This window comes from Scyliorhinus torazame, chromosome 16 (assembly GCF_047496885.1).
Source record: "Scyliorhinus torazame isolate Kashiwa2021f chromosome 16, sScyTor2.1, whole genome shotgun sequence".
NCBI classification, from domain to species: Eukaryota; Metazoa; Chordata; class Chondrichthyes; order Carcharhiniformes; family Scyliorhinidae; genus Scyliorhinus; species Scyliorhinus torazame.
This window is the reverse complement of record NC_092722.1, coordinates 5,760,260-5,786,826: the sequence shown is the minus strand read 5'-3', so window position 1 is coordinate 5,786,826 and position 26,567 is coordinate 5,760,260. Positions and strand designations below refer to the sequence as shown.

The following is a 26,567-nucleotide window of genomic DNA, read 5'->3' as shown; positions in this document are numbered from 1 at the left end:
TGTTTGTGGGGGTGGAGGGAGGGCGATGGAGGGAGAGTGTTTGTGGGGGTGGAGGGAGGGCGATGGAGGGAGAGTGTGTTTGTGGGGGTGGAGGGAGGGCGATGGAGGGAGTGTGTGTTTGTGGGGGTGGAGGGAGTGTGTTTGTGGGGGTGGAGGGATGGCGATTGAGGGAGTGTGTTTGTGGTGATGGAGTGAGTGTGGTGGAGGGAGTGTGTGTTTGTAGGGATGGAGGGAGTGTGTTTGTGGGGATGGAGGGAGGGTGATGGAGGGAGTGTGTGTTTGTGGGGGTGGAGGGAGGGTGATGGAGGGAGTGTGTGTTTGTGGGGGTGGAGGGAGGGTGATGGAGGGAGTGTGTGTTTGTGGGGGTGGAGGGAGTGTGTTTGTGGGGGTGGAGGGAGGGTGGTGGAGGGAGTGTGTGTTTGTGGGGGTGGATCAAGTGCCACATAAGGAAGCTGCTTTGTCCTGGATGGTGTCAATCTCAAATGTTCTTGGAGCTGCGCTCATCCAGTCACGTGGCAGGTTTTCCATGACACTCCCGACTTGTCGATGCTTGACAGGCTTTGGGGAGTCAGGAGGGAAGTTACTCACTTCAAAATTCCCACCCTTGACCTGCTTTCTTAGCCACCACATCAATATGGTGCAGTTCAGTTAATGGTAACCCACAGGTTTTATTAAGTTGGCAATGAATGGAAGTTTCCAGTGCAAATGTTACTTGCCACTTATCAGCCCAAGTGGAATTTAAAATACTTTTAGCCATGCCTCATTCAAAGAAACAAAACTTATAAAGCTGGTGTAAAGGTTGGTGTAAAGTTCCAGGTGAGCGACCACGAGAAGTGATGACTGTCAGAAAAAACTCAAGTTTATTTCGGTTCCTAAAATACAACTCCTCCTCCCCGAAGGGTTTCCCGTGGGCTGGGGTATTTATATCCTATGAGGCCCTTGGCTTAAGGTTGTAGCTCTGACCCCTCATTGAGGGTGTTCATATTCAGGTGAGGCCGCAGGGACTCTGATTTGCTGACCTGGTGGCCTCCAGTCGGCTAATAACCGTTAGCATAATGAAACTTCCCACAGCTACAAGGAGCACAATAAAATACAATACAACATGGAGCCACATGAGGAGATATTGTATCACATGAACAAAAGATTGGTCAGAGAGGTAGAGTTTCAGGAGCATCTTAAAGGAGGAAGAGAGACGGAGAGTATTGCGGGAGGTAGTGGTGTAGGGATATTGTGAGTAATCCAGAGACCCACAATCATTCTTTGGGATCCAGGTTCGAATCCCACCACGGCAGATGGTGATATTTGAATTCAATAAAAATCTGAAATTAAAAGTGAACAATGACCTTGGGCGGGATTCTCCCCTACCTGGCGGGGCGGGGGTCACGGCGGGATGGAGTGGCGTGAACCACTCCGGCGTCGGGCCGCCCCAAAGCCGTCCTTCGGGGGTGGCATTGTATTGTCGTGGTATTGTCACTGGGCTAGTTGATATTTTTCTTACATTTTCCCCAGTTGTGTGGAACACAAAAAAAATCAGCTCAATCCTGGAACTTCGAATACCGATGCTGTCTGTGAAGAAAATGCTAATCTGGTCGCTATACCTGTGGCAGTTGTCGTGGTGATGTTGTTGGCCATAGTTTCTACAGTGGTTTTAGTTTATATTTGGAAGAAAAGGAAGAGACTCTCCGGTGAGTAATTCATCTGGTTTACTGTGCGCACCTTCCTTTTCCAATATGATCTTCCATGTTCTTTCCGTTATATTAGAAATAACCTTCCTTTTTCCCTGACCGTACACACTGCTGTCAAACCTATGTGGAAATTTCGCAGTAGGAGGTCACAACAGGGAATCATGGGATCAGTAACTGATGGAGATGGGGTCTGGAGGGAATTCTGGGAATTGGGGTAAGTGCTGATGGGGGTTGAAGTTGGCACAGCGATTGGGGAAGCCAGGCCTGGGAGAGGTCAGTGGATTCCTTGCAAAGCCTGGTGGGATGGACTGTGACCCTCCTGACCCACATGGAGTCCGAATGAGATATTTCTTTGATACTTTGCTGTAGTTAGTGTGGGCATCCCCTTGACTCTCATTTGTCACATCGCAATCTATTGGCATCTTCAGACTGAGGGCGCGATTCTCCCAAAGGGGAACAAAGTCTCCGAGCGAGTGTGTTTATCGCGTGTTTACCCACACTCAGTGCCGAGAAACACATGGCTTTTCATCGCGAGTCACGTTGTATGAGGTGCCTGAACGGGAAACGCGTGACTCAGGCCGCACATAACCCCGTTTTGTACAGTGGGGAGCTCTGCTCGCCGCAATTTTCCATTGTAGCGAGAGATTGCAACACCATTTTTAAATGGTGTCCTGATCCCTGGACCCTCAAAACAATCCTCCCCACCCCTACCCCCCATCTCGAACGCACTGTGGGTGGGTCCCCGGCCCGATCACGCACGCAGAAAATGCCAGCACGGCACCTTGGAAGTGCCAGGCTGGCACCCAGGTAGCATTGCCAAGGTGCCAGGCTGGCACTTCAGGGTACCCAGGGGCACCAACAGTGCCAGGACACCACTTTTCCCAAAGGACATGCAGCTGGGGGCCTACAATCCCCCGGGAGACCTCCACGAATACCGTTCCGTCTGGTACCCGTTTTTCAGGACCAGTGCTGAACGGCGCTCGTCCGACGTCTCTTAAGGCAAAGGGGTTGAATCCCAAAGCCTCTGGTACCTCGGGAATCTGCACATTAAAGTGAGGCTCGCTGTCTCGCTCTAATATGCAGGTTTGCCAAAACATGATCCCGCCCATTGTGCGCAGGATTCACGTTGAACCTCGCGAGATGTGGCGAGCGAGGTAGATCCAGGGAGCGGGGTCTCCCAGCTTTCAGCAGCCACGCTGCATTGCGGCGAGCTGCTTTTCGGGTGCAGTGTGTTCGGAGGATCACACCCTGAGACTTTGAATTTAATGTTCTGGTTGGCCCCTCAGTGAGGGTCTTGGCTGACTTGTGGCAGTGGTAAGTTGGTGCAGGGGGTACGATGCAGCCTCAGGGCGCGAAGTCACCTCGGCTTAATTTTAACCATTGCCACACATACTGCGAAAGAGTGATGGTGCTGAAATTGAGGCCAGTATGACATTAACTGACAAGAACACCTACTGTTTTCATGTTAAGAGAAACTTGCATTGGAGCAGCGAGGGAGATAGGGGGGCTGAGAGATGAGGAGGGAGAGATGGAGCGGGGAGCGGAGAGAGTGAATGGAGTGTTCAAGGCATTTTATGAAAGATTATATGAAGCTCAGCCCCCGGATGGGAAGGAGAGAATGATGTGCTTTCTGGATCAGCTGGAATTTCCTAAGGTGGAGGAACAGGAGAGAGTGGGGCTGGGAGCACAGATTGAGACGGAGGAAGTAGTGAAAGGGATTGGAAGCATGCAGGCGGGTAAGGCCCTGGGACCAGAAGGATTCCCAGTTGAATTCTATAAGAAATATTTGGACTTGCTGGCCCCGCTACTGATGAGAACCTTTAATGAGGCGAGGGAAAGGGGGCAGCTGCCCCCGACTATGTCAGAGGCAACGATATCGCTCCTCCTAAAGAAGGAAAAAGACCCACTGCAATGCGGGTCATACAGGCCCATTTCCCTCCTGAATGTGGATGCTAAGATTCTGGCCAAGGTAATGGCAATGAGGATAGAGGATTGTGTCCCGGGAGTGGTCCATGAGGACCAAACTGGGTTTGTGAAGGGGAGACAGCTAAATACAAATATACGGAGGCTGCTAGGGGTAATGATGATGCCCCCACCAGAGGGGGAAGCGGAGATAGTGGTGGCGATGGATGCCGAGAAAGCATTTGATAGAGTGGAGTGGTATTATTTGTGGGAGGTGTTGAGGAGATTTGGCTTTGGGGACGGGTATATCAGGTGGGTACAGTTGCTGTATAGGGCCCCGATGGCGAGCGTCGTCACGAATGGACGGGGGTCTGACTATTTTCGGCTCCATAGAGGGACGAGGCAGGGATGTCCTCTGTCCCCGTTATTGTTTGCATTGGCGATTGAACCCCTGGCCATGGAACTGAGGGGTTCCAGGAAGTGGAGGGGAGTACTTAGGGGGGGAGAAGAACACCGGGTATCTCTGTATGGGGATGATTTGTTGCTATATGTGGCGGACCCGGCGGAGGGGATGCCAGAAATAATGCGGATACTTGGGGAGTTTGGGGATTTTTCAGGGTATAAACTGAACATGGGGAAAAGTGAGTTATTTGTGGTGCATCCGGGGAAGCAGAGCAGAGAGATAGAGGATTTACCGTTGAGGAAGGTAATAAGGGACTTCCGGTACCTGGGGATCCAGATAGCCAAGAATTGGGGTACATTACATAGGCTTAATTTAACACGGCTGGTGGAACAGATGGAGGAGGATTTCAAGAGATGGGACATGGTGTCCCTGTCATTGGCAGGTAGGGTGCAGGCGGTTAAAATGGTGGTCCTCCCGAGATTCCTTTTTGTGTTCCAGTGCCTCCCGGTGGTGATCACGAAGGCTTTTTTCAAAAGAATTGAGAAGAGCATTATGAGTTTTGTGTGGGCTGGGAAGACCCCGAGAGTGAGGCAGGGATTCTTGCAGCGTAGTAGGGACAGGGGGGGGCTGGCACTACTGAGCCTAAGTGAGTACTACTGGGCCGCCAATGTTTCAATGGTGTGTAAGTGGATGGGAGAAGGGGAAGGAGCGGCGTGGAAGAGATTGGAGAGGGCGTCCTGCAGGGGGACTAGCCTGCAAGCCATGGTGACGGCGCCGTTGCCGTTCTCACCAAAGAAATACACCACAAGCCCGGTGGTGGTGGCTACATTGAAAATTTGGGGGCAGTGGAGACGGCATAGGGGAGGGACGGGAGCTTCGGTGCGGTCCCCGATAAGAAATAATCATAGGTTCGTTCCGGGGAGAATAGATGGGGGATTTGGAGCATGGCAAAGAGCTGGGGTAGTACAATTAAGAGATCTATTTGTAGATGGGACGTTTGCGAGTCTAGGAGCGCTGACGGAGAAATATGGGTTGCCCCAAGGGAATGCATTTCGGTATATGCAATTGAGGGCTTTTGCGAGGCAACAGGTGAGGGAATTCCCGCAGCTCCCGACGCAGGAAGTGCAGGATCGAGTGATCGCAGAGACATGGGTGGGGGACGGTAAGGTGGCGGACATATACAGGGAGATGAGGGACGAGGGGGAGATCATGGTAGATGAGCTGAAAGGGAAATGGGAAGAAGAACTGGGGGAGGAGATTGAGGAGGGGCTGTGGGCTGATGCCCTACGTAGGGTAAACTCATCGTCCTCGTGTGCCAGGCTGAGCCTGATACAATTTAAGGTGTTACACAGGGCGCATATGACTGGAGCATGGCTTAGTAAATTTTTTGGGGTAGAGGATAGGTGTGCGAGATGCTCGAGAGGCCCAGCGAATCACACCCACATGTTCTGGTCATGTCCGGCACTACAGGGGTTCTGGGTGGGGGTGGCAAAGGTGCTTTCGAAGGTGGTGGGGGTCCGGGTCGAACCAAGCTGGGGGTTGGCTATATTTGGGGTTGCAGAAGAGCCGGGAGTGCAGGAGGCGAGAGAGGCTGACGTGTTGGCCTTTGCGTCCCTTGTAGCCCGGCGCAGGATATTGTTAATGTGGAAGGAAGCCAAGCCCCCGGGTGTGAAGACCTGGATAAACGATATGGCAGGGTTCATAAAGTTAGAACGGATTAAGTTCGTGTTAAGGGGTTCACCAGGCGGTGGCAACCGTTCGTCGACTACCTCACAGAAAGATAGAGGGAATGGAAAAGAAGTAGATAACAGCAGCAACCCAGGGGGGAGGGGGGGGTGGGTGGGGGGGAGGAATCGGACGGACTCTCAGGGATGTTATTGTATATGTATAGGTATTTGGTATATGTAATTGTACATTGGATTGTTGGATTGTATTTTTGGAGAGTATTTATTTTGGACAAGGCAGTTGCCATTTAGTTTTGTTTTTTGTTTTTGTTTATATATTACTTATTTATTTGTTTAAAACTGGCAACAGTTATTTATATTGCTTTATTGTTGTGTTAAAGAAACACTACATATTGTTATGTTTGGCCAAAAAACTTAAACAAAATATACTTTAAAATAAATAAATAAACTTGCATTGGCAGATGAGAAAGTGGGCGAGTGCCGCTATTCAGGGGTATGTGGAGCTGAATGACACTGGGGAGGTCACGGCTGCCACGCTGTGGGAGACACTCAAGACGGTGTTTCGGGGGGAGCTTATCTCGATTCAGGCGCATGGGGAGAGGGCGGAACATACAGAGATGGCAAAGCTGGTGGAAGAGATTTTGAGGGTGGACAGGAGATGCTCGGAGGCCCCGGAAACAGGGTTGTTCAGGGAGAGGCAGAGGCTCCAGATGGAGATTAGAGTGTTGTCCACAGGGAAGGCGGTGGGGCAGTTGCGGAGGACCAGGGAGCAACACACGAGTATGGGGAGAAGGCAAGTAGGATGTTGGCCCACCAGCTTAGAGACAGGAGGCGGCGAGGGAGATTGGTAGAGTGAAGGACGGGACGGGAAGGGTGGTTCCGGAGCCGGTGGGGGTGAATGGGGTGTTTGGGGAATTTTACAGGAGATTATATGAATCGGAGCTCCCGGCCGGAGGGGGGTGGGAGAGAATGTGGTAGTTCCTGGCTGGCTTGGAGTTTCCCAGGGTGGACGAGGAGTTGGTGCAAGGATTGGGAGCCCCTATTGGGCTGAGGGAGGTGATGGAGAGTTTCGGGGCGATGCAGGCAGGGAAAGCTCCGGGTCCGGATGGGTTACCGGTGGAGTTTTATGCAATGTTTGGGGGGTACCTGGGGCCGTTGCTGGTGAGGGCGTACAATGAGGCTAAGGAGAGTGGGGAACTCCCTGCTACACTGTCGCAGGCTTCCATCTCCCTGATACTGAAAATAGATAAAGATCCGGAGCAGTGTGGATCATACCGTCTGATATCGTTGTTAAATGTGGATGCTAAGTTGTTGGCGAAGGTGTTGGCTTCGCGAATTGAGGACTGCGTCCTGGGGGTGATAGGTGAGGACCAAATGGGGTTTGTGAAAGTGAGACAGTTGTTGGCAAATGTGAGGAGGTTGCTTAACGTGATTATGATGTCCCCGGAGGGGCAGGAAGTGGAGGTGGCAGTGGCGATGGACGCGGGAAAAAGGCTTTCGGGTGGAGTGGGACTATCTGTGGGAGGTGCTGGGCTGGTTGGTGTTTGGGCAGGGGTTTGTGGACTGGGTCCGGTTGCTGTACCAGGCACCGGTCGTAAGTGTGCAGACGAACCGGGTGAGTTTGGGATATTTTGAGTTGCATTGTGGGACAAGGCAAGGGTGCCCACTCGTCCCGTTGCTTTTGCCTTGGTTCTCGAGTCATTGGCTATGGTGCTCAGAGCGTCAAGAGATTGGAAAGGAATTGTGGGGGGAGGCGGGGTGTCGAGCACGGGGTTACGACCTGTTGTTATATATTTCGGACCCATTTGGGGTCATTGGCAGCATTATTGGGATTTTGGAGGACCTCGGTCGGTTCTCCAGGGTACATGGTGAACGTGGCAAAGAGCGAGGTGTTCTCAATTGAGATCAGGGGGCAAGAGAGGAGGTTGGGGGGTTTCAGATACTTGAACATCCAGGTGACCTGGGGTTGGGCACAGCTACATAAGTTAAATTTGGCTTGGCCGGTCAGGCAGATGGGATGTGCTGCCACCGTTGTAGGTTGCAGACAGTGAAGATGTCTGTGTGCCAAGGTTCCTGTTCATATTTCAGAACCTTCCGATATTTGTCCCAAGGTCATTCTTTAAGAAGGTTAATGCGCTGGGGGGGTGGAGTCTGGGACGTGCGAGGATTCTCTCCGGAGGGTGAATGCGTCCTTGACATGTGCGCGGCTCAGTCTTACTCAGTTTAAATTAGTCCTCAGTAGGGCACATATGACGGTGGCGAAGATGAGTAGGTTCTTTGAGGGAGTGGAGGACGGGTGTGGGTGGTGCGTGGGGAGGCCCACGAACCATGTCCACATGTTTTGGGCATGCCCAAAGCTGAGGGGGTTCTGGCAGGGGATCGCGAGAAAGTGGCCCCGAGTCCATGGCTAGGAATATTTGGGGTGTCGAAAGACCCAGGAGTCCAGAGGGCGAGAGAGGCCGATGTCTTGGCCTTTGTCTCCCTGATAGCCCGGAGACGGATTTTGCTGGAGTGGAGGGACTCGGAGCTCCCGAAAGCGGGAGTGTGGGTGAGTGACCTGGCAGAGTTCCTGAGGCTGGAGAAGGTCAAGTTCGTCTTGAGGGGGTCGGTTGATGGGATCGCTCGGAGGTGGAGACCGTTCATTGACTTGGATTGCGGTGTCAGCAGAGGGGAAGAGGGGGTTAAAATGGAGAAGGCAGGGGGGGGGGGGGGGAGTGGGTGTTGGTTATTTATTATGTTGTACAATTTCACTTCTGCTCTTATTTGATTTGTTTATTGTTTGTTTATACAAATGCCTGAATAAAATATTTTTTTTTAAAAAGAAAAACTTGCTAAATAGAAGAAGAATAGAATAAATCCAGTGAACAGCTCTTATTGCTTCTGTTTCACTCGATTTTCTTTTATTGACAGATAATCAACGAAATGCTACAAAGGTAAATATAGATATTTTAATATACGTAGTCATATGTCTAAAATCATATTGTCTGCAAACCTAAAATCTAAATATCCCACTAACACTTTCCAATATAATTCTAAAGTTAGCATCATTTCAATAATGTTTCCTATAAAACTGTCCCCAGATGTTGATTCGCCGAGACACAGGGAACCAGGTTGGAGTTCAGCACGGACAGGCAATGGGTCAGATTCTCTGGCCTCCCCGTGTTTCTCGGCCATTCTGGTGCTACCGGTGTCAATGTGATTTCCTACTGAATCCCCCCCCACGCCACCGGGGAACCCTCGGCAGGGGTGCACCATCGGTGGGGCAGGAAGATCCCGTGAACATCTGGAAAATCCTGTCCCTTGTTACTGATAGAAACACAATTCAGGACATGCTGGATGGTTTGTCGTTTATGAGTGGGACAAGCAGGAGATGGTGAAGAGAATGTTGGAGAAATCAAACTGCGAAATTGTAAACGTGTGGATTAGAATCTGGACAGCAAGGAGAAGTAGAAAGAGCGAGAGACAGCACAGGAGAGGAGAAGGAAATAAAAACTGGTGACAGATTGGATGGGGGATGCATCGGAGTTCAGGGTCAATACAATCTGCATCGGTTTCACACCCTGGACTGAGAGGAAATGGAAGATGAGAAGGGAGATGGAATCAAAGATTGAGGTGTGTAAATGCTGGTGGGAATTGAAGATCAGGTTTTGCTGACACTCCATTCCAATTCTTTTCCCACACCCAGTGATGCAATAAGGAAGACTTTTGTCTGCTTCCATAGCTACTAATTCCCGGGAAAGCCTATCGCCAGGGGCTTATAGCTTGAGGAGTGCCACTCCACACCAAGCGTGGCTGACCAGGAATGATTCCCACCCTTACCGCCAGCCATTGGAGTGTGTGGAAGGATTTGCAGGTTGACTCTCAGTTTGTTTAGCCGCGTTATGAATGCACCTTCTCTGGCTGTCAAATACTGGGAAAGGAATTGAACTCGGAGTTTCCAGCTCAAGAGGCAGGAACGCTATCCGCTGTGCCACAAGACCTCATTTTGCTGATATAAAGCTGAGAAAGTTTTGATTAATTCAGATCTAGTGTCTGATAAATGATGACTGTCAACCAAGTGCAGTCGATAGAAAAGGTAATGAAATAGAAATTGGCAGGGCAGCACTGTGGCGCAGTGGTTAGCACTGCTGCCTCATGGTGCTGAGGTCCCAGGTTTGATCCCGGCTCTGGGTCACTGTCCGTGTGGAATTTGCACATTCTCCCCGTGTCTGCGTGGGTCTCACCCCCACAACCCAAAAATGTGCAGGGTAGGTGGATTGGCCACGCTAAATTGCCCCTTAATTAGAAAACAAAAAGAATTGGGTACTCTAAATTTGTTTTTAAAAAGATAGAAATCGGCGCCTTCAGCATACATGTACTAACTGACTTGGTGCTTTAGGGTAACACCAACAAGGGGTAGGATTTAAACAATAAAAAAAGAGGATCAGGCTAATGTTCTCGGGGCACAGGCTCAAATCCCATCAAATGGTGGAATTTAAATTCCATTAATCAGTAATATCTGGAATATAAAACTAGTCTTAGTAATGGTGACAATGAAACTATCTTCGATTTGTCAGGAAATTCCATCTTGTTCACTAAGAGGGCTACCTGTGACTCCAGCCCACAGCAATGTGGTTGACAATGGTCCTGTGAAATGGCTGATAGCAGGCCATTCAGTTCAAAGGCAAGTGAGCATGGCTGTCCTCACCAGCAACGCCCCCACTCGTCAAAGAGAGAAAAGTGATGGTGAGGGGGGTGGAAATGGAGCCGAGCTCTGGAACAACATGTGGGTCTGCGAGGACGGTGAAGGATCCCGTGGAAGGTGGTTTGAGAGGATCACTTGTTCTGGAGGAGAACAATTTGAAATAGTTTCTGCTTTCGAGATAAGGGGACTGGGCTGATGGAGACCAGATGAACATTTGTTATGAACACCTCAGGTTTAGGGAAAGATGCGAGCAGAGGGATTACCAGCTCTGAGTGTATGGGAAAAAGAGGATGAATTGTCAGAGAGAGCATTCTCCCAGCAGGAAACTTCAGAATTCCCAGGGTTATGTGATGTGTCTCCTTAATTAAGAATGACAATTAATACAGAGCAGAAACCAGACAATTTATACATTATCACATTCACAATGCCCCCCCCCACGGGGTTCGTGGTGATGTACGGTGGTTACAGTGGGAAATCCCATTGACAGTCGGCAGGAAGCTAGACTCCTGCTGCCAGCGAAGGGCGCGCGGCAGAGAAACACACGGCTGGTGGACCAGCGAATCCTGCCGAATATCTAATAAACTCAGACAAATTAATCATTACTTTCACACACTTGACAGTTTAATAACTTATTTTTTGCTTGCTGGAAGCAGGATGTCCCTCTCGACCCACATGGAAACCTGAATCCAGAAATGGGAAATTGTTCTCGATTGAAAACCACAACAAACAACCAAACAGGTATGGTATATCTCTCTGCAACATTTGTATTGTATCGATATTTACCTCCGGTTATTCCCATTTTTGTCCTGTTTTCTGCTCTTCTTTCCAACAGATGGGGAATTTTGTTGGGTTACAGTTTCACCAACACCAGCAACATCCCTTTGCCTTGTCCAAATATCCTTTTTTTCACATGCAATCTAGTGATTGTTGACGGGCTGTTCCACTGGTCAAGGCAGTGATCACACAGTGGGGGAGCCCAAATTCCACTTCCTCGGTACACATTTTCTCCAGCGTTAATGCAGTGATGAGAGGGGGAGAAATCCATCCGATGCTGTCCGCACTGCACTCCTAGCCCCATCAGTGAGTGGCACCAGGCCTGTGATGTGTGGAGCCTCCATCCTCGCCACCCATCCCTGTCAACAGGGGTACCGCAGGGTGCCAGAACCCACATCAGCGATATGCCCTGCCTCCCGCAGTGGGTTTCCTCACTGTGTGGGTTGTGTGTTATCCTGCCAGCAGGGTGGCCTTGGCAGTGCGGTTGAGATGGTGACCTTGTGCCACCAATCGCCTCCTGGCTTAGAGGTTTGTGAGTGGGCAGGCCCAACAGATAGGGAGGGATGAGTGAGGGAAATAGGGGTCTGCTGGGTGCTTAGCTAGGTCCCGGGTGTGACACACTGACCAGGGGCAGGATGGATGGCAGCAGGAGTGCGGTGGGCAGGCTGGGCTTGGAAACAACTGGTGGTCCTGCGGAGTGGGCTAGCTGATAGTGTCACTGGTGAGGCCTCTGTCCTGAGAGGGGCAATGTGGCAGGGTGGGTGCCAAAGTCCATGGTGCATGTGTCCTTTGTTTGGAGTGAGCTCTGCTATTCTCCTGCAAGGGGGCTGCGCTTCTGATGAGTGAACTGAGGAATGGCAGGACCTGGTGGGCCACTGATTAAACTTGGCCACGTCCATCCTGTTGATGATTAAACTGGGGTCTGAGGGTTTCCAGAGGGGTGGCCTGGGTGGGCTCCCTGATGACCAGAGGCTCTCTGAACATTTATAAGACACAGTGACCGGTCAGCAGTGTGAGTATTCAGGGGCCTGTAAGTAGCTCCAAAGGAGTGCGTTTAAAACACAGACTGCAGCAATGATGGTCTGAGCCAGGTCACCGTGATCCCCAGAAGGACACCCTGAATCCACAGGCATGTCACCAGGTTGCTTCCCGCTAATCCCCCCAACTCAGGCAACCATCCCCAAGCAAGCCCGACAATTTTGGAGAGTTTTTAAAAGTTTCCTTCCCTTCTCACTCTCGTTCTTTCAACAGCCATGGTTCCCAGGCCCCGTTTGTAAATACCTGCACTAATTCGCACCTGCGTGACTTCGGCCAGTACAGGGGCGGAGCATCACATAAGGGCGGAGCATCACGTAAGGGCGGAGCATCACGGAAGGGCGGAGCATCACGGAAGGGCGGAGCATACTGTGCCCAACCTGCTAATGATATTGAAACCCATGCAAAATACAGTTTTGCATGGACCCACTGGCATGTGGCGTAAACTTCGATTTCGCCACCAGGGAGGGGCCAGAGGATGGTGCCAGAATAAGCGCTGGGCGCCAAACTCGATTTTTGCATTACGTGCAATTTTCCGCCCAATCGCGAATCGTGATTCCAACATCACAAAACAAAGAATCCAGCCCAGGGCCTTGTCAATCTTTAGTTCGAATAATTTTCTCAGTACACTTTACCTGGTAATGAGAAGCTTTAAGCTCCTCCCTCCCTTTCACCACTTGGTTTACAATTATTTTTGGGATGTTATTTGAGTTCTTTGCAATGAAGATAGGTGCAAAATATCTGCTCAATGCAGCCACCATTTCCTTATTTCCCATTATTAAATTCCCCAGCCTCACTCTCGAGGGGACCAACAATCATTGTCGTTACTCTTTTCTTTTAAATGCCTGTAACCACTCTCACCATCTGTTTGCTTATTTCTAGCCAGCTTTCTCTCATATGCTAAGTTCTGCCTCAATGTCTTTGCAGTTTTTACATTCTGCCCAATCTTCTGATCTGCCGCTAATCTTTATGCATTTCTTTCCATTTTAAACTTCCTTTAACTTTCTTTATTAGGCACAGATAATGCATCATTTCCCTAGAATATTTCCTCCTTACTGGAATGTATCTTTGCTCAGTGTTATAAAACATCTCCTTAAATGTCTGCCACTGCATCTCTACTGACCTATTCCTTAATCTAATTTCCCAGTTGGGGAATTGGCCAGTTCTAGCTTCATATCCTTACAATGTCCTTTATTTAAGTTTAATAACCTAGTCTTAGACCACTCTTCTCTCCCTCAAACTGAATATGAAGCTCAAATCATGGGCAAAATTCTCCATAATCGGCGCGATGTCCGCCGACCGGCGTCAAAAACGGCGCAAATCAGTCGGGCATCGCGCCGCCCCAAAGGTGCGGAATCTTCTGCTTCTTGACCGGCCGAGCCCTAACCTTGAGGGGCTAGGCCCACGGTGGACTGATTTCCGCCCCGCCAGCTGGCGGGAAAGGCCTTTGGTGCCCCGTCAGCTGGCGTGGAAATGACAGTGTCGGGCGGCGCATGCGCGGGAGCGTCAGCGGCCGCTCACGGCATCCCGCGCATGCGCTGTGGAGGGAGTCTCTTCCGCCTCCGCCATGGTGGAGACCGTGGCGAAGGCGGAAGAAAAAGAGTGCCCCCACGGCACAGGACCGCCCGCGGATCGGTGGGCCCCGATCGTGGGCCAGGCCACCGTGGGGGCACCCCCCCGGGGCCAGATCGCCCCGCGCCCCCCCCCCCCCCCCCCCAGGACTCCGGAGCACGCTGGCGGGACAGGCATTCTAGCAGCGGGTCTTCGGCCCATCCGAGCAGGAGAATCGCTGGGGGGGGGGGGGGCGGCCCGCCAACCATCGCGGCGCGATTCCCGCCCCCGCCGAATCTCCGGTGCTGGAGAATTCGGCAACCGGCGGGGGCAGGATTTACGCCAGACCCCGGCGATTCTCCAACCCGGCGGGGGGTCGGAGAATCTCGTCCCATGTTCTGATCGCTTAGGGGCTCTTTTACCATGAGTCATCTGTTTCATTGCGCAATACTAGATCTAGAACAGCCTGTTGTCTGGTGCTAGAACGTGCTTTTCTAAGAAACTGTCCCGAAAACATTCTGTGAACTCATCCTCCAGACAGCCTTTGCATATCTGATTCATCCAATCTATATGTAGATTGGAATCATCCATGATTATCGCTGTGTATTTTTCAGAAGCCCTTACTCTTTCTTCCTGCATACCACATTCTACAGTGTAGTTACTGTTAGGGGCACAATTTAACTACTCCCACAAATGACTTCTAACCATTGCATAGGGGCTGGCTTAGCTCAGTCGGGGCTGGTTTAGCTCAGTGGGCTACACAGCTGGTTTGTAATGCAGAACAAGGCCAGCAGCCGGGTTCAATTCCCGTACCAGCTTACCCGAACAGGCGATGGAATGTGGCGACTAGGGGCTTTTCACAGTAACTTGATTGCAGTGTTAATGTAAGCCTGCTTGTGACAATAAAAATATTATTATTTTATTGCTGTTTCCTATCACTACCCATAACTGGTTCTACATCTTGATCTTTAGAACCAAAGTCATCTTTCACTATTGTACAAATGTCACCCTTAATGCACAGGGGCTGCTTCACCTTTCTTTCCTCGCTTCCTATCTCCCCAGAATGTCAAGTATGCTTGTATATCCCAGGATTCCCAGTCTTGGGAATCTTGCAGTCACTTCTCTGTAATGACTATCAGATAATAATTAATTATTTCTACTTCAGCTGACGATTCATCTCTTTTGTTAACAAATGCCGTGCACATTAGGATGCAGAGCCCTTATTTCTATCTTTTTTATTATTTTTGCAACCTCTGGCCTTATCTGCTGGCACAGTCTTGTCTGAGCACTCTGCCCTTTCCTGCCACACCCTGATTGTCATTACCTTTTGTGAGGGCCACGAAGAATCCAGCACGAGTTGAAGGATAGAAAGCAATAACATTTATTTACAGTAACATATATCTACAACAGTAGCAGCAACTCCCTTGCTGCTCACTCTCCTCTAGCCCGTTCCAAACTGGCCTGCTTTATTTATGCAGGGAATCTGCTAATGATTTCTCCGCCCCCTCATTGGGGAAGCTCATACTCCCAAAGGATTGTGGGATTGCCATTAGTCCCCAGCCAATGGTAAGCAGGCAGGTTATAGCATCCCTCCCCCCCCCTCCCCGCCAAAGTCCAAGGAATCCACCAAAGACCCTGGCGAAGCAGGGCGTCGGACACGTTTTGCCGCAGGCCGGACACCATTTGTACGAGGCGCTGGATCGGGCGGCGTGTAACAAGAATGCGAACGGCGCTTCCGTGATGAACGGCGTAACGGTTGTACATCCACGGCCCGTGGGCCTGAGGATTCCCCCTCTGAGGCGTCCTGTGTCTCCATTTCAGAGTCGGAGTCCGCTGCCTCTGTTATCTCGGCATCCCTATCTCCAAGCGGTTCTGCAACGACCTGCGCAGGCTTTGAGTGCGCACCAGAGGAAGATTGTGAGGAATACTTTCCACTGTGCCTGGTCTCTGTGGCTGTAGAAATGAGCTCTGGGGGCAGGGAATCTTTGGAAGGGATGGTCTTCTAGACCGAAGGTAGTCTACATGTGTCCGCTGGAGACAACCCTGGGCTTGCACCTGGTAAGAGATAGGGCCCATTTGGTGAAAGATTACGCCAGGGACCCACTGGGCACCACCAGCAAAATTCCAAACGAACACTGGGTCACCGGGCGCAAACTGCCGAATCGGCCGATGCCGAGAAAAAACATGTTCCTGCCGTTCTTGTGTGTGGCGTACTTTTGCGCCAATGTGCGGGAAAACCATGCTAATGCGGGTGCGAAGTCTCCGGCCCATTAGGAGTTCCGCAGGAGCTACCCCAGTCACCGCATGTGGGATGGTCCTATATGAAAACAAAAAACGAGCCAGTCTCGTGTCCATCGACCCAGAAGACTGCTTCTTTAGGCTTTGTTTGAATGTCTGCACTGCGCTCTCCGCCAACCCATTTGAAGCCGGGTGGTAAGGGGCAGTGCGGATATGGTGTATGCCGTTCATCTACATGAACCTCGCAAACTCCTCACTTGTGAACGGAGTGCCGTTATCCGTGACCAGCACCTCGGGGAGGCCATGCGTACTGAAAGACAGACGCATCTTCTCGATTGTTGCGCAGGACGTTGTGCGTACCATCTTATGCACCTCTAACCATTTAGACTGGGCATCGATTAATAGGAGGAACATGGATCCTTGAAAAGGGCCGGCAAAATCCGCATGCAAGAGCACCCAAGGCCGCCCTGGCCATTCCCAGTGATGTAGGGGCGCGGCTGGCGGAAGCTCCTGATGCTCCTGGCAAATGGAGCAGTTTTGGGCCACCTTCGCAATGTCGGTGTCGAGGCCTGGCCACCAGACAAACCTCCGGGCCAACATTTTCATTTTGGTCACGCCTGGATGCCCATTGTGCAAGTCTCTTCGTATCAGATCCTGTCCTTTTTCCGGGACAATCACATGCGTCCCCCACAAGAGGATACCGTCTTCCACGCTAAATTCTGACAGCTTGGAGGAAAATGCCCGCAACTCGCCTGGGAGCTGTCTATGCTGCCCACCATACAGGACTATGTGCCGAACCTTTGACAGACTGGCTCCGTCTGGGTCCACTCACGGATCTGTGATGCCGTGACAGGCAAGGTATCCATAAAATCTAGGGTTGCAACCCCCTCACCGGCTGTGGGGGTCGACATGGGGCGGGTCGATAAAGGCAATCGGCTCAGTGCATTGGCATTCACTATCTGGGTTCCTGGTTTGTGCTCCAGAGAATACTCGTATGCAGCGAGCAACAAAGCCCAGCGCTGGATCCGTGCGGAAGCAATGGGCGGTATTGGTTTATCCTCTCGGAAAAGTCCCAGCAGAGGCTTATGATCAGTCACGATAGTGAAGTGGCGTCCATACACGTACTGGTGGAAGCGATTCACCGCAAAGACCACCGCCAGGCCCTCCATCTCGATCTGTGCGTACTTCTTTTCTGCTGCAGTCAATGTGCGGGAGGCGAAAGCTATCGGCCGCTCGGCCCCGTTCTCCATCTTGTGGACAGGACGGCCCCATAACCATACGGGGATGCATCACATGTGATGAGCAAAGGCTTTCCAGTATCATAGTTAGCAACCCAGACGACGACAACTGTTGTTTTACCCGCCGGAAAGTGGTTTCTTGCGGCTGACCCCAAACCCAGATGTGATTCTTTAGCAGAAGGTGCAACGGGGCCAGCGTTGTTGCCAGATTGGGGAGGAACTTCCCGTAATAGTTTACGAGGCCGAGAAAAGAACAAAGAAGCGAAGCGTCAGTTGGGGCGGGGGCATATTGAATTGCGCGCACCTTCTCTACAATGGGGTGCAAACCTTCATGGTCCATCCGATAACCCAGGTAGACTACTTCCTTCGCCTGAAAGACGCACTTTGTGCAACGTAAATGGACTCCAGCCTCCAAAAAGTGTCGACAGACAGCCTCCAAATTTTCAAATGTTCCTGCTCCGACGTCCCTGTAATCAAAACGTCATCTAAGTAGACAGTGACACGTGGTAAACCTCTCAAAATACCCTCCATGATGCATTGAAAAATAGAGCAGGCAGAGGATACCACAAAGGGCAACCGTGTATATTCATACAGGCCCCGGTGTGTATTAATTGTTACATATGGTCGGGAGGCAGGGTCCAGCTCCAACTGTGGGTAGGCGTGACTCATATCTAATTTTGTGAACGAGGGTCCGCCTGCAAGCTTCGCGTAGAGATCCTCTATGTGAGGAATTGGATATCGGTCGAGCCGGGAAGCCGTATTCACTGTAAGTTTATAGTCACCGCACAAGAGGACTGTGGCATCTGGCTTCATTACAGGTAGAATTGGTGCTGCCCAGTCAGCGAAACGAACAGGCCTGATAATACCCAAAGTCTCCAAACGAGTGAGCTCCCCTTCTACCTTCTCGAGCAACGCGTAAGGCACCGGGCGCGCCCGGAAATAGCGCGGCGTGGCTCCTGGTTTGCCTTGGATATGGGCTACGGCCCCTTTTATTTACCCCAAACCGGGCTGGGATACATCTGGGTACCATCCTAGCACCTCCGTCAACTCTCCAGAACCTGTTTGGAGGATGTGCTGCTACTGCTTCCTCTTTAAATTCTGGTCTTCCTTAGATGTATTAGCTGTTTTAGCTCGGCTGCTTTGCTCTGTCCCATGACTGAGCTGACTGTAGGCTGACTCTGCTTGCTTCTCTTGTTCCTTCTCTCCCTCTCTGCCCCTTTCTCAGGGTTTATATATTTTTCTAACAGTTATTAAGTTTTTATGATTTATTGTAAAGTAACTTTTATTTCACTTGGATTGTAAAAGGTACCTTTAATCTAAATGTTTCTAACACGACTAGGTATTCATTTTGACATGACCTCAGCTCATAGATCTCTGATTACATTGTTTCCTTTGTGATGTTCAAAATGCTTTAATTTCAATAGGGGTGTGAATTTTGATCCCTGTGATTTCTATAGTTTTATTTTCCAATTGTGTCCCCAGCTCATAATTTTGACTTTGATTTTGACTTTAAATTATGTTTCTCGTAGACTGATAGTCTCCAATTTTCTTTTAATTTACTTGATGTCAGGAGAGCTTCACATCTATATATTTGCCCCCCAGTCATTCTTTTCTATCTGCTGATTTTACTTCAATGAAGGTGTGAATCATTGCTTTTAACGTAATGCTAAAAATCCACTTGGTTATAACTTGAAAGGTTTACATTTATCACCTAACTCAACTGAAACCCTCATCCATGCTTTTCCAGATGCTCACTAAGATGGTTAATTTCAATGAAGGTGTGAGCCATTGTTTTTAGCTTCATACAAAAATCCTGTTTGTTTCCTAAGCCTGTTTGGAAGAAGGAATCTGCATTTTATAATCCTGCTCTTTGCAGCTGCTGTTAACCCTTCCTGGGATCTTTCCCTAAATGCTCTCCGCTAAGTTCACAAGTTCATCAAACTTTTTTGTGTCCGGCGCAGCTGGGTACGTAAGGCTCCTAATCACCCCAAACCACAGGCAGTGAGCAATATGACCACCTGGCGCTCGCTTTCGGTGATGTTGTTTGCCCGGAAATAGTAACGCATCCGTTGTGCGTACTGGTTCCAGCTTTCCAGCACAGCGTCAAAAACATCCAAACGTCCATACAGAGGAATGGTGTAACAGACAAACAACTTCCAACCTGTATCGAACAAAAGTCCAGGGAGGTGGCTACAGCAGTGTAGACAGCTATCCACTTTAACCCTCGTCGCCAGTTTTGTGAGGGCCACGAAGAATCCAGCACGAGTTGAAGGATAGAAAGAAATAGCATTTAATTGCAATAACATATATATATATACAACAGTAGCAGCAACTCCCTTGCTGCTCACCATCCACTAGCCGGTTCCAAACTGGCCAGCTTTATTTATGCAAGGAATCTGCTAATGATTTCTCTGCCCCCCTCATTGGGGAACTCGTACTTCCAAAGGATTGTGGGATTGCCATTAGTCCCCAGCCAATGGTAAGCAGGCAGGTTATAGCATTAGCCTTATTATGACAGTGCTCACTTACCCGCTCCCTTTAATTTATCAGATCTTCCCTCACTTCATCACCCTCACTATTTAGTTTGTGGCCCTCTCTGCGGACTCACCAGAACACTGGGCCCAGCAGATAATTAGAGATTAACAAGGTTTATTTTCAGATTCTGTTGACTCTGAAACACATACTCATTAATCAATAATTGCAAGTGTTAAACATCAAGAATAACCAAACCGCCATAATTCCAGGTGCATGCATGGATTGTCACATGACCATTGACTCCATTGTATTAAAGGAGTTTCCCATTGCTTCATGTCTGCCCAGCCACGTGCAAATTCAGTCCTTCATTATTTTCCTGTTCTGTGTGTATTGGTCAATTGACACTTGTGTGAACTGCTTCGGGTGCAGTTCACACAAGTGTCATTTTGGGCAAGTTTAGCGGGTGATTCCAGAGCTGTATTCACCCACACTTAACCATTTTTGGGGGCTTGAGGAGTTTCTCAATGGTCAAGCCCACATTTTTTCTGCAGTGGGGAACTTGCTTACCACACCCGGTCCGCAAAGATTGGGGCGCCATTTTGAAAAGGTGCCCCGATTTCTAAATGAACTTGAGGGTCCTCCACACCCCTCACCCGTGGACAACGTGATCTCCCACAGACATTGGCACCGCCCTCATGCCCCCTACCTTTAGGGCCACCACTTTCAGCACCCCTCCCCCATCTACCCTTCATACCCCCCCCCTTCACTCTCAGGCCCAAGCTGGAGTGGCCCTCAGGCCTGGCCGATCGGTCCTAATTAGCACCTGGGTGAGGACTCGCTGGTGACTCCAGGTGAGCCAGGGGAATGTGGCCTCATCCTGGATGTGCATATGTACGCTAATTTAAATATCATTAGTGATCCAGATCACGCCGGGCACTGCAGGTCGGGTGCCTCACGTGCGGTTTTGCCCCCCGTGCAAAGCCCGTTTTGTGCCTCTCCCATGATGTTACTGGTGCGATGGGATTGGCGGCAGGCACACTGCGGTGGGGAAATTGCACCCTTCATTTTGTGTGTATCATCTTTCATAAAGATTAACAGTATAATGTAAAGTGACGTTTCTCAATTTTTCTTTTTTTAGGTGAAATGTCTGATTCAGGAGGAGGAGGTTCACCTGAAAATACTCCACTGAGGACTTCCGGTGACGGCGAGCGGTAGGCACCCGCACACTGGAGGGCTCCCGCTTGAAAATAAGAATTTCAGAGTGTTAATGCCTGGTCCCGGGGGCAACGGAGGCTGAAAAGACTAAAAAGGCACAGGGAGGAGAAATGTCCAAGTTTGGGAGAAAAATGGCCGTGAAAAAGGGGGTTAACGGAAGTCCGCCGGGGAGTGGAACAGTCAGCGCAGGAACTGTAAGGAAAGCGGAGGCTGGGGCGCCTGGAGGTGCCGTTTGGTCCAGTTGTTTTAGCATTTGACGTATCAGATCCAAATAGATTTGAATACAGTCAGTACAGGGAGACGAGGATTGTCAAAAGGAATGAACAAGGAGCAGAGTGAAACTTCAACAAATGGCTTGATCTCAACAGAGACTCGTTGACAATATCAATATCGATCACATTGTAAAAGATACAAGCTGCACATTGGAACCACGGACAGTCGCATTTTGCAATTACAGAGGCAGCAAGTTGCTTTTACACATTTTATAATGCTGGAAGTTATAATCATTCAAAACATTCAAAGTGTGAGCTGTATGGGATTTACGTTCTGTATGCCAAGAATGACCAAAACTGACCCACATTTCAGATTCAGTAAAAGACTCAGCTCAGCTACTGTCAACGTACTGCTATCTGGGCCACGAGATCAGAGAAAGAGTGAATTGTTACCTGGTGTAGTGTTTCTCCCAAGTTTATTGTCGGACTGTATGCACATTGATTTTGTTTTCATAACCTTAATGCACTTTAATGGGAGGTTTGAAATGCAAGAATGAATTATCGTGAAAATTCATATAGAACATAGAAAAATACAGCACAGAACAGGCCCCTCGGCCCACGATGTTGTGCCGAACCTTTGTCCTAGATTAATCATAGATGTGGAGAACCCTAGTGGTAAGTCAAGTCCAACTTGTCTGGATAAAGAATTAATTGTTTTAATGAATTTAGAGTACCCAATTCTTTTTTACAATTAAGGGGCCATTTAGAGTGGCTGCCAGACCTGCTGGGTTTATCCAGCATTTCCTGTTTTTATTTCAGATTTCCAGCATCCAAAACATTTTGGTTTGATTTATAAACTATATTGGATGATTAGTTTAAGAACTCTTTTCAGAGAAGTGAGGTGTTTCCTTACAGATATTCGGGAAAAGATTCTGAGAAAGAAATCCCACCTGATTCTGGGACATAATCTGTGATCGGATTCTGCTAGAAGTGTGATTAGACTGGAGCAGAGTATGGACGGGGGTCACAGTGTGGTCAGCGGGGAGCAGAGCATGGTCAGCGGGGCTCACAGTGGTCCGCAGGGAGCAGAGTATGCAGGGGGTCACAGTGGTCAGCAGGGGTCACAGTGTGGTCAGCAGGGGTCACAGTGTGGTCAGCGGGTGTCACAGTGTGGTCAACGTCAGTGTGGTCAGCGGGGGTCACAGTGGTCAGCGTCAGTGTGGTCAGCGGGGGTCACAGTGTGGTCAGCGGGGGTCACAGTGGTCAGCGTCAGTGTGGTCAGCTGGGGTCACAGTGGTCAGTGGGGGTCACAGTGTGGTCAGTGGGGGTCACTGGTCAGCAGGGAGCATTTCTCTGCTGGGCTGTTTTCCTGCTGTGATCTCTGTGGTGATCACTGACAAGAAAGCTGCATAATTGCACCCAATCAGAGGCCCCGTAACCACCCAATCAGAGGCCCCGTAACCAATGTGGCGACTTGGTACGACCAAATTGTTGCTCAATGTTGGACTTTGGACAATGGCCCAGGGAGGAATTGGGCAGGGACTGGGGGTGGGGGTGGTTGAATAGAGTGAGAGGGAGTGGGTTTAGGAAGTGGGGTTGCTGAGTGTAAGCAATAGGGTGATGGGTGGGAAAGAGTATGCGTGTGTGTGTGATGGTGGGAGGAGCTGATTATAATGTATGGCTGGGGATGGGCTCCATTGAGTGCTCTCTGCGGAGTACGAGAGCTTGGCTGAAGGAGGAGGAGATAGGAGAGGTGCTAAATGAATATTTTTCATCAGTATTCGCACAGGAAAAAGACAATGTTGTCGAGGAGAATACTGAGCTTCAGGCTACTGGACTAGAAGGGCTTGAGGTTCATAAGGAGGAGGTGTTAGCAATTCTGGAAAGTGTGAAAATAGATAAGTCCACTGGGCCAGATGGGATTTATTTTAGGATTCTCTGGGAAGCTAGGGAGGAGATTGCTGAGCCTATGGCTTTGATCTTTAAGTCTTCTTTGTCTCCAGGTATAGTGCCAGAAGACTAGAGGATAGCAAATGTCCCCTTGTTCAAGAAGGGGAGTAGAGACAACCTCGGTAACTATAGACCAGTGAGCCTTACTTCTGTTGTGGGCAAAATCTTGGAAAGGTTTATAAGAGATAGGATGTATAATCATCTGGAAAGGAATAATTTGATTAGAGATAGTCAACACGGTTTTGTGAAGGGTAGGTTGTGCCTCACAAACCTTATTGAGTTCTTTGAGAAGGTGACCAAACAGGTGGATGAGGGTAAAGCAGTTGATGTGGTGTATATGGATTTCAGTAAAGCGTTTGATAAGGTTCCCCATGGTAGGCTACTGGAGAAAATACAGAGGCATGGGATTCAGGGTGATTTAGCAGTTTGGATCAGAAATTGGCTAGCTGGAAGTAGACAAAAGGTGGTGGTTGATGGGAAATGTTCAGACTGGAGTCCAGTTACTAGTGGTGTACCACAAGGATCTGTTTTGGGGCCACTGCTGTTTGTCATTTTTATAAATGACCAGGAGGGCGTAGAAGGATGGGTGAGTAAATTTGCAGATGACACTAAAGTCGGTGGAGTTGTGGACAGTGCGGAACGATGTTACAAGTTACAGAGGGACATAGATAAGCTGCAGCGCTGGGCTGAGAGGTGGCAAATGGAGTTTAATGCAGAAAAGTGTGAGGTGATTCATTTTGGAAGAAATAACAGGAAGACCGAGTACTGGGCTAATGGTAAGATTCTTGGCAGTGTGGATGAGCAGAGAGATCTCGGTGTCCATGTACATAGATCCCTGAAAGTTGCCACCCAGGTTGAGAGGGTTATTAAGAAGGTGTATGGTGTGTTAGCTTTTATTGGTAGAGGGATTGAGTTTCGGAGCCATGAGGTCATGTTGCAGCTGTACAAAACTCTGGTGCGGCCGCATTTGGAGTATTGCATGCAATTCTGGTCGCCGCATTATAGGAAGGATGTGGAAGCATTGGAAAGGGTGCAGAGGAGATTTACCAGAATGTTGCCTGGTATGGAGGGAAGATCTTATGAGGAAAGGCTGAGGGACTTGAGGCTGTTTTCGTTAGAGAGAAGAAGGTTAAGAGGTGACTTAATTGAGGCACACAAGATGATCAGAAGTTTGAATAGGGTGGACAATGAGAGCTTTTTTCCTCGGGTGGTGATGTCTAGCACAAGGGGACATAGCTTTAAATTGAGGGGAGATAGATATAGGACAGATGTCAGAGGTAGGTTCTTTACTCAGAGAATAGTAAGGGTGTGGAATGCCCTGCCTGCAACAGTAGTGGACTCGCCAACACTAAGGGCATTCAAATGGTCATTGGATAGACATATCCAATGTCTATCAGGGAATAGTGTAGATGGACTTTAGAGTGGTTTCACAGGTCGGCGCAACATTGAGGGCCGAAGAGCCTGTACTGCGCTGTAATGTTCTATGTTCTAAAACAATCCTAATCTACTCAACCTTTCTTCATAGCTAGCACCCTCCATACCAGGCAACATCCTGGTGAACCTCCCCTGCACCCTCTCTAAAGCATCCACATCCTTCTGGTAATGTGGCGACCAGAACTGCACGCAGTATTCCAAATGTGGCCTAACCAAAGTCCGATACAACTGCAACATGACCTGCCAACTCTTATACAAAATACCCCATCCGATGAAGGCAAGCATGCTGTAAGCCTTCTTGACCACTCTATCGACCTGCGTTGCCACCTTCAGGGTACAATGGACCTGAACTCCCAGATCTCTCTGTACATCAATTTTCCCCAAGACTCTTCCATTGACCGTATAGTCCGCTCTTGAATTAGATCTTCCAAAATGCATCACCTTGCATTTGCCTGGATTGAACTCCACCTGCCATTTCTCTGCCCAACTCTCAATCTATCTATATTTTGCTGTATTCTCTGACAGTCCTCCTCGCTATCTGCAACTCCACCAAACTTAGTATCATCTGCAAACTTGCTAATCAGACCACCTATACCTTCATCCAAATCATTTATGTATATCACAAACAACAGTGGTCCGAGCACGGATCCCTGTGGAACACCACTAGTCACCTTTCTGCATTTTGAGACACTCCCTTCCACCACTACTCTCTGTCTCCTGTTGCCCAGCCAGTTCTTTATCCATCTAGCTAGTACACCCTGAACCCCATACGACTTCACTTTTTCCACCAACCTGCCATGGGAAACTTTATCAAACACCTTACTGAAGTCCATGTATATGACATCTACAGCCCTTCCCTCACCAATTAAATCTGCTAGAATTCCATTATTCTATCACGGACAGGAGGGGGTCAATTTAAACTGCCCTGATTTTCCCACTCTACCCATCCAGAAACACAACGGTGTTTTTAAGTCCTGACTTTCCCCAGCCCTTCAATTTAGAAATATTCCAATATCTATTAATGACTTGCACAACCAACTCGAGGTAAGGTGAAATAAAAAGGTTGGGTTATTTTTACACATCGACACACACAAGAGAGAGGGTTTCACAACATCCATCGCTTTTACAGTCACACAATAAATGGGGGATAAGGGAGAGGGTTCAGGGAGCAAACTCAATTAAAACAAAGTTGGGGTTTTGCCAGAATCAGAAGGCAACTGGAATTTACGGAAGGAATTGGATAAAGCTCTTGGGGCTAAAGGAATATGGGAGGGAAGGTGGGATCAGGGTATTGAACTTGATGATCAGCCATGATCATAATGAATGGTGGAGCAGGCTCGAAGGGCCGAATGGCCTCCCCCTGCTCCCATTTTCTAGGTTTGGAATGTTCCCTCCGAGGGGAGGTTGGCTGTTTGCAGATTGCTTCGTTTTCTCAGAGTGAGATTTGCACGACAGGCGACGGCTGTTGGAGTGAGTCACTCGGAAGGCGCGAGCTCCGATGTTGCAGCAGTTGGCAGGTTTGAGGCGGGTCCGAGTTCTTTCTGCTACCACCGGTTTGATGGTCGACAGCCGACATTGGATGTCAGAGAGTAGCGACTGGAATTCAATTCCAGCAGACAGTGGGGGTGATTTTCCCACCCCATTGCTCCAGGAGAATAGCAGGAGAGGCCCGAATCCAGATTTGACCAGGGGTGAACCATTTTGTAATTCACCCGGCCCAGTCCCAATGGCGAGATCCGGATCTCACCGAAAAGGTCATTAAGCCTAATCTGCATTCATTTCAATCTCATTGGCAAGATTGAAGTCGAATTCAGCGGCCTCGGAGTCACCCAACTCCCCAGCGAGAAACATAATATATAATATAATCTTTATTATTGTCACAAGTAGGCTTACATTAACACTGCAACAAAGTTACTGTGAAAATCCCCTAGTCGCCACATTCCGGCGCCTGTTCGGGTACACAGAGGGAGAATGCAGATAGTCCAATTCACCTAACCGCATCTTTCGGGACTTGTGGGAGGAAACCGGAGGAAACCCACACAGACACGGGGAGAACATGCAGACTCCACATAGACAGTGACCCAAG

At 49.4% G+C, this 26,567-nt stretch overlaps 1 protein-coding gene across 6 annotated transcripts in view; it reads left to right on the top strand.

The window, feature by feature from the left end:
• The window catches only part of LOC140392551 (tumor necrosis factor receptor superfamily member 5-like), a 161,833-nt gene extending 140,012 nt beyond the window's left edge, over positions 1 to 21,821 (top strand). For 3 of the 6 annotated variants that reach the window (XM_072477856.1, XM_072477860.1, XM_072477855.1), the window contains 4 exons: positions 1,510 to 1,685; positions 8,586 to 8,608; positions 11,010 to 11,097; positions 20,809 to 21,821. In XM_072477856.1, the coding sequence (XP_072333957.1) occupies positions 1,510 to 1,685; positions 8,586 to 8,608; positions 11,010 to 11,097; positions 20,809 to 20,885 (364 nt within the window). In that variant the 3' untranslated portion in view covers positions 20,886 to 21,821. The remainder of the gene's footprint in view (positions 1 to 1,509; positions 1,686 to 8,585; positions 8,609 to 11,009; positions 11,098 to 20,808) is intronic. The other 3 variants (XM_072477859.1, XM_072477857.1, XM_072477858.1) reach the window with 3 other exon arrangements.
• Positions 21,822 to 26,567: the final 4,746 nt, after the last annotated feature.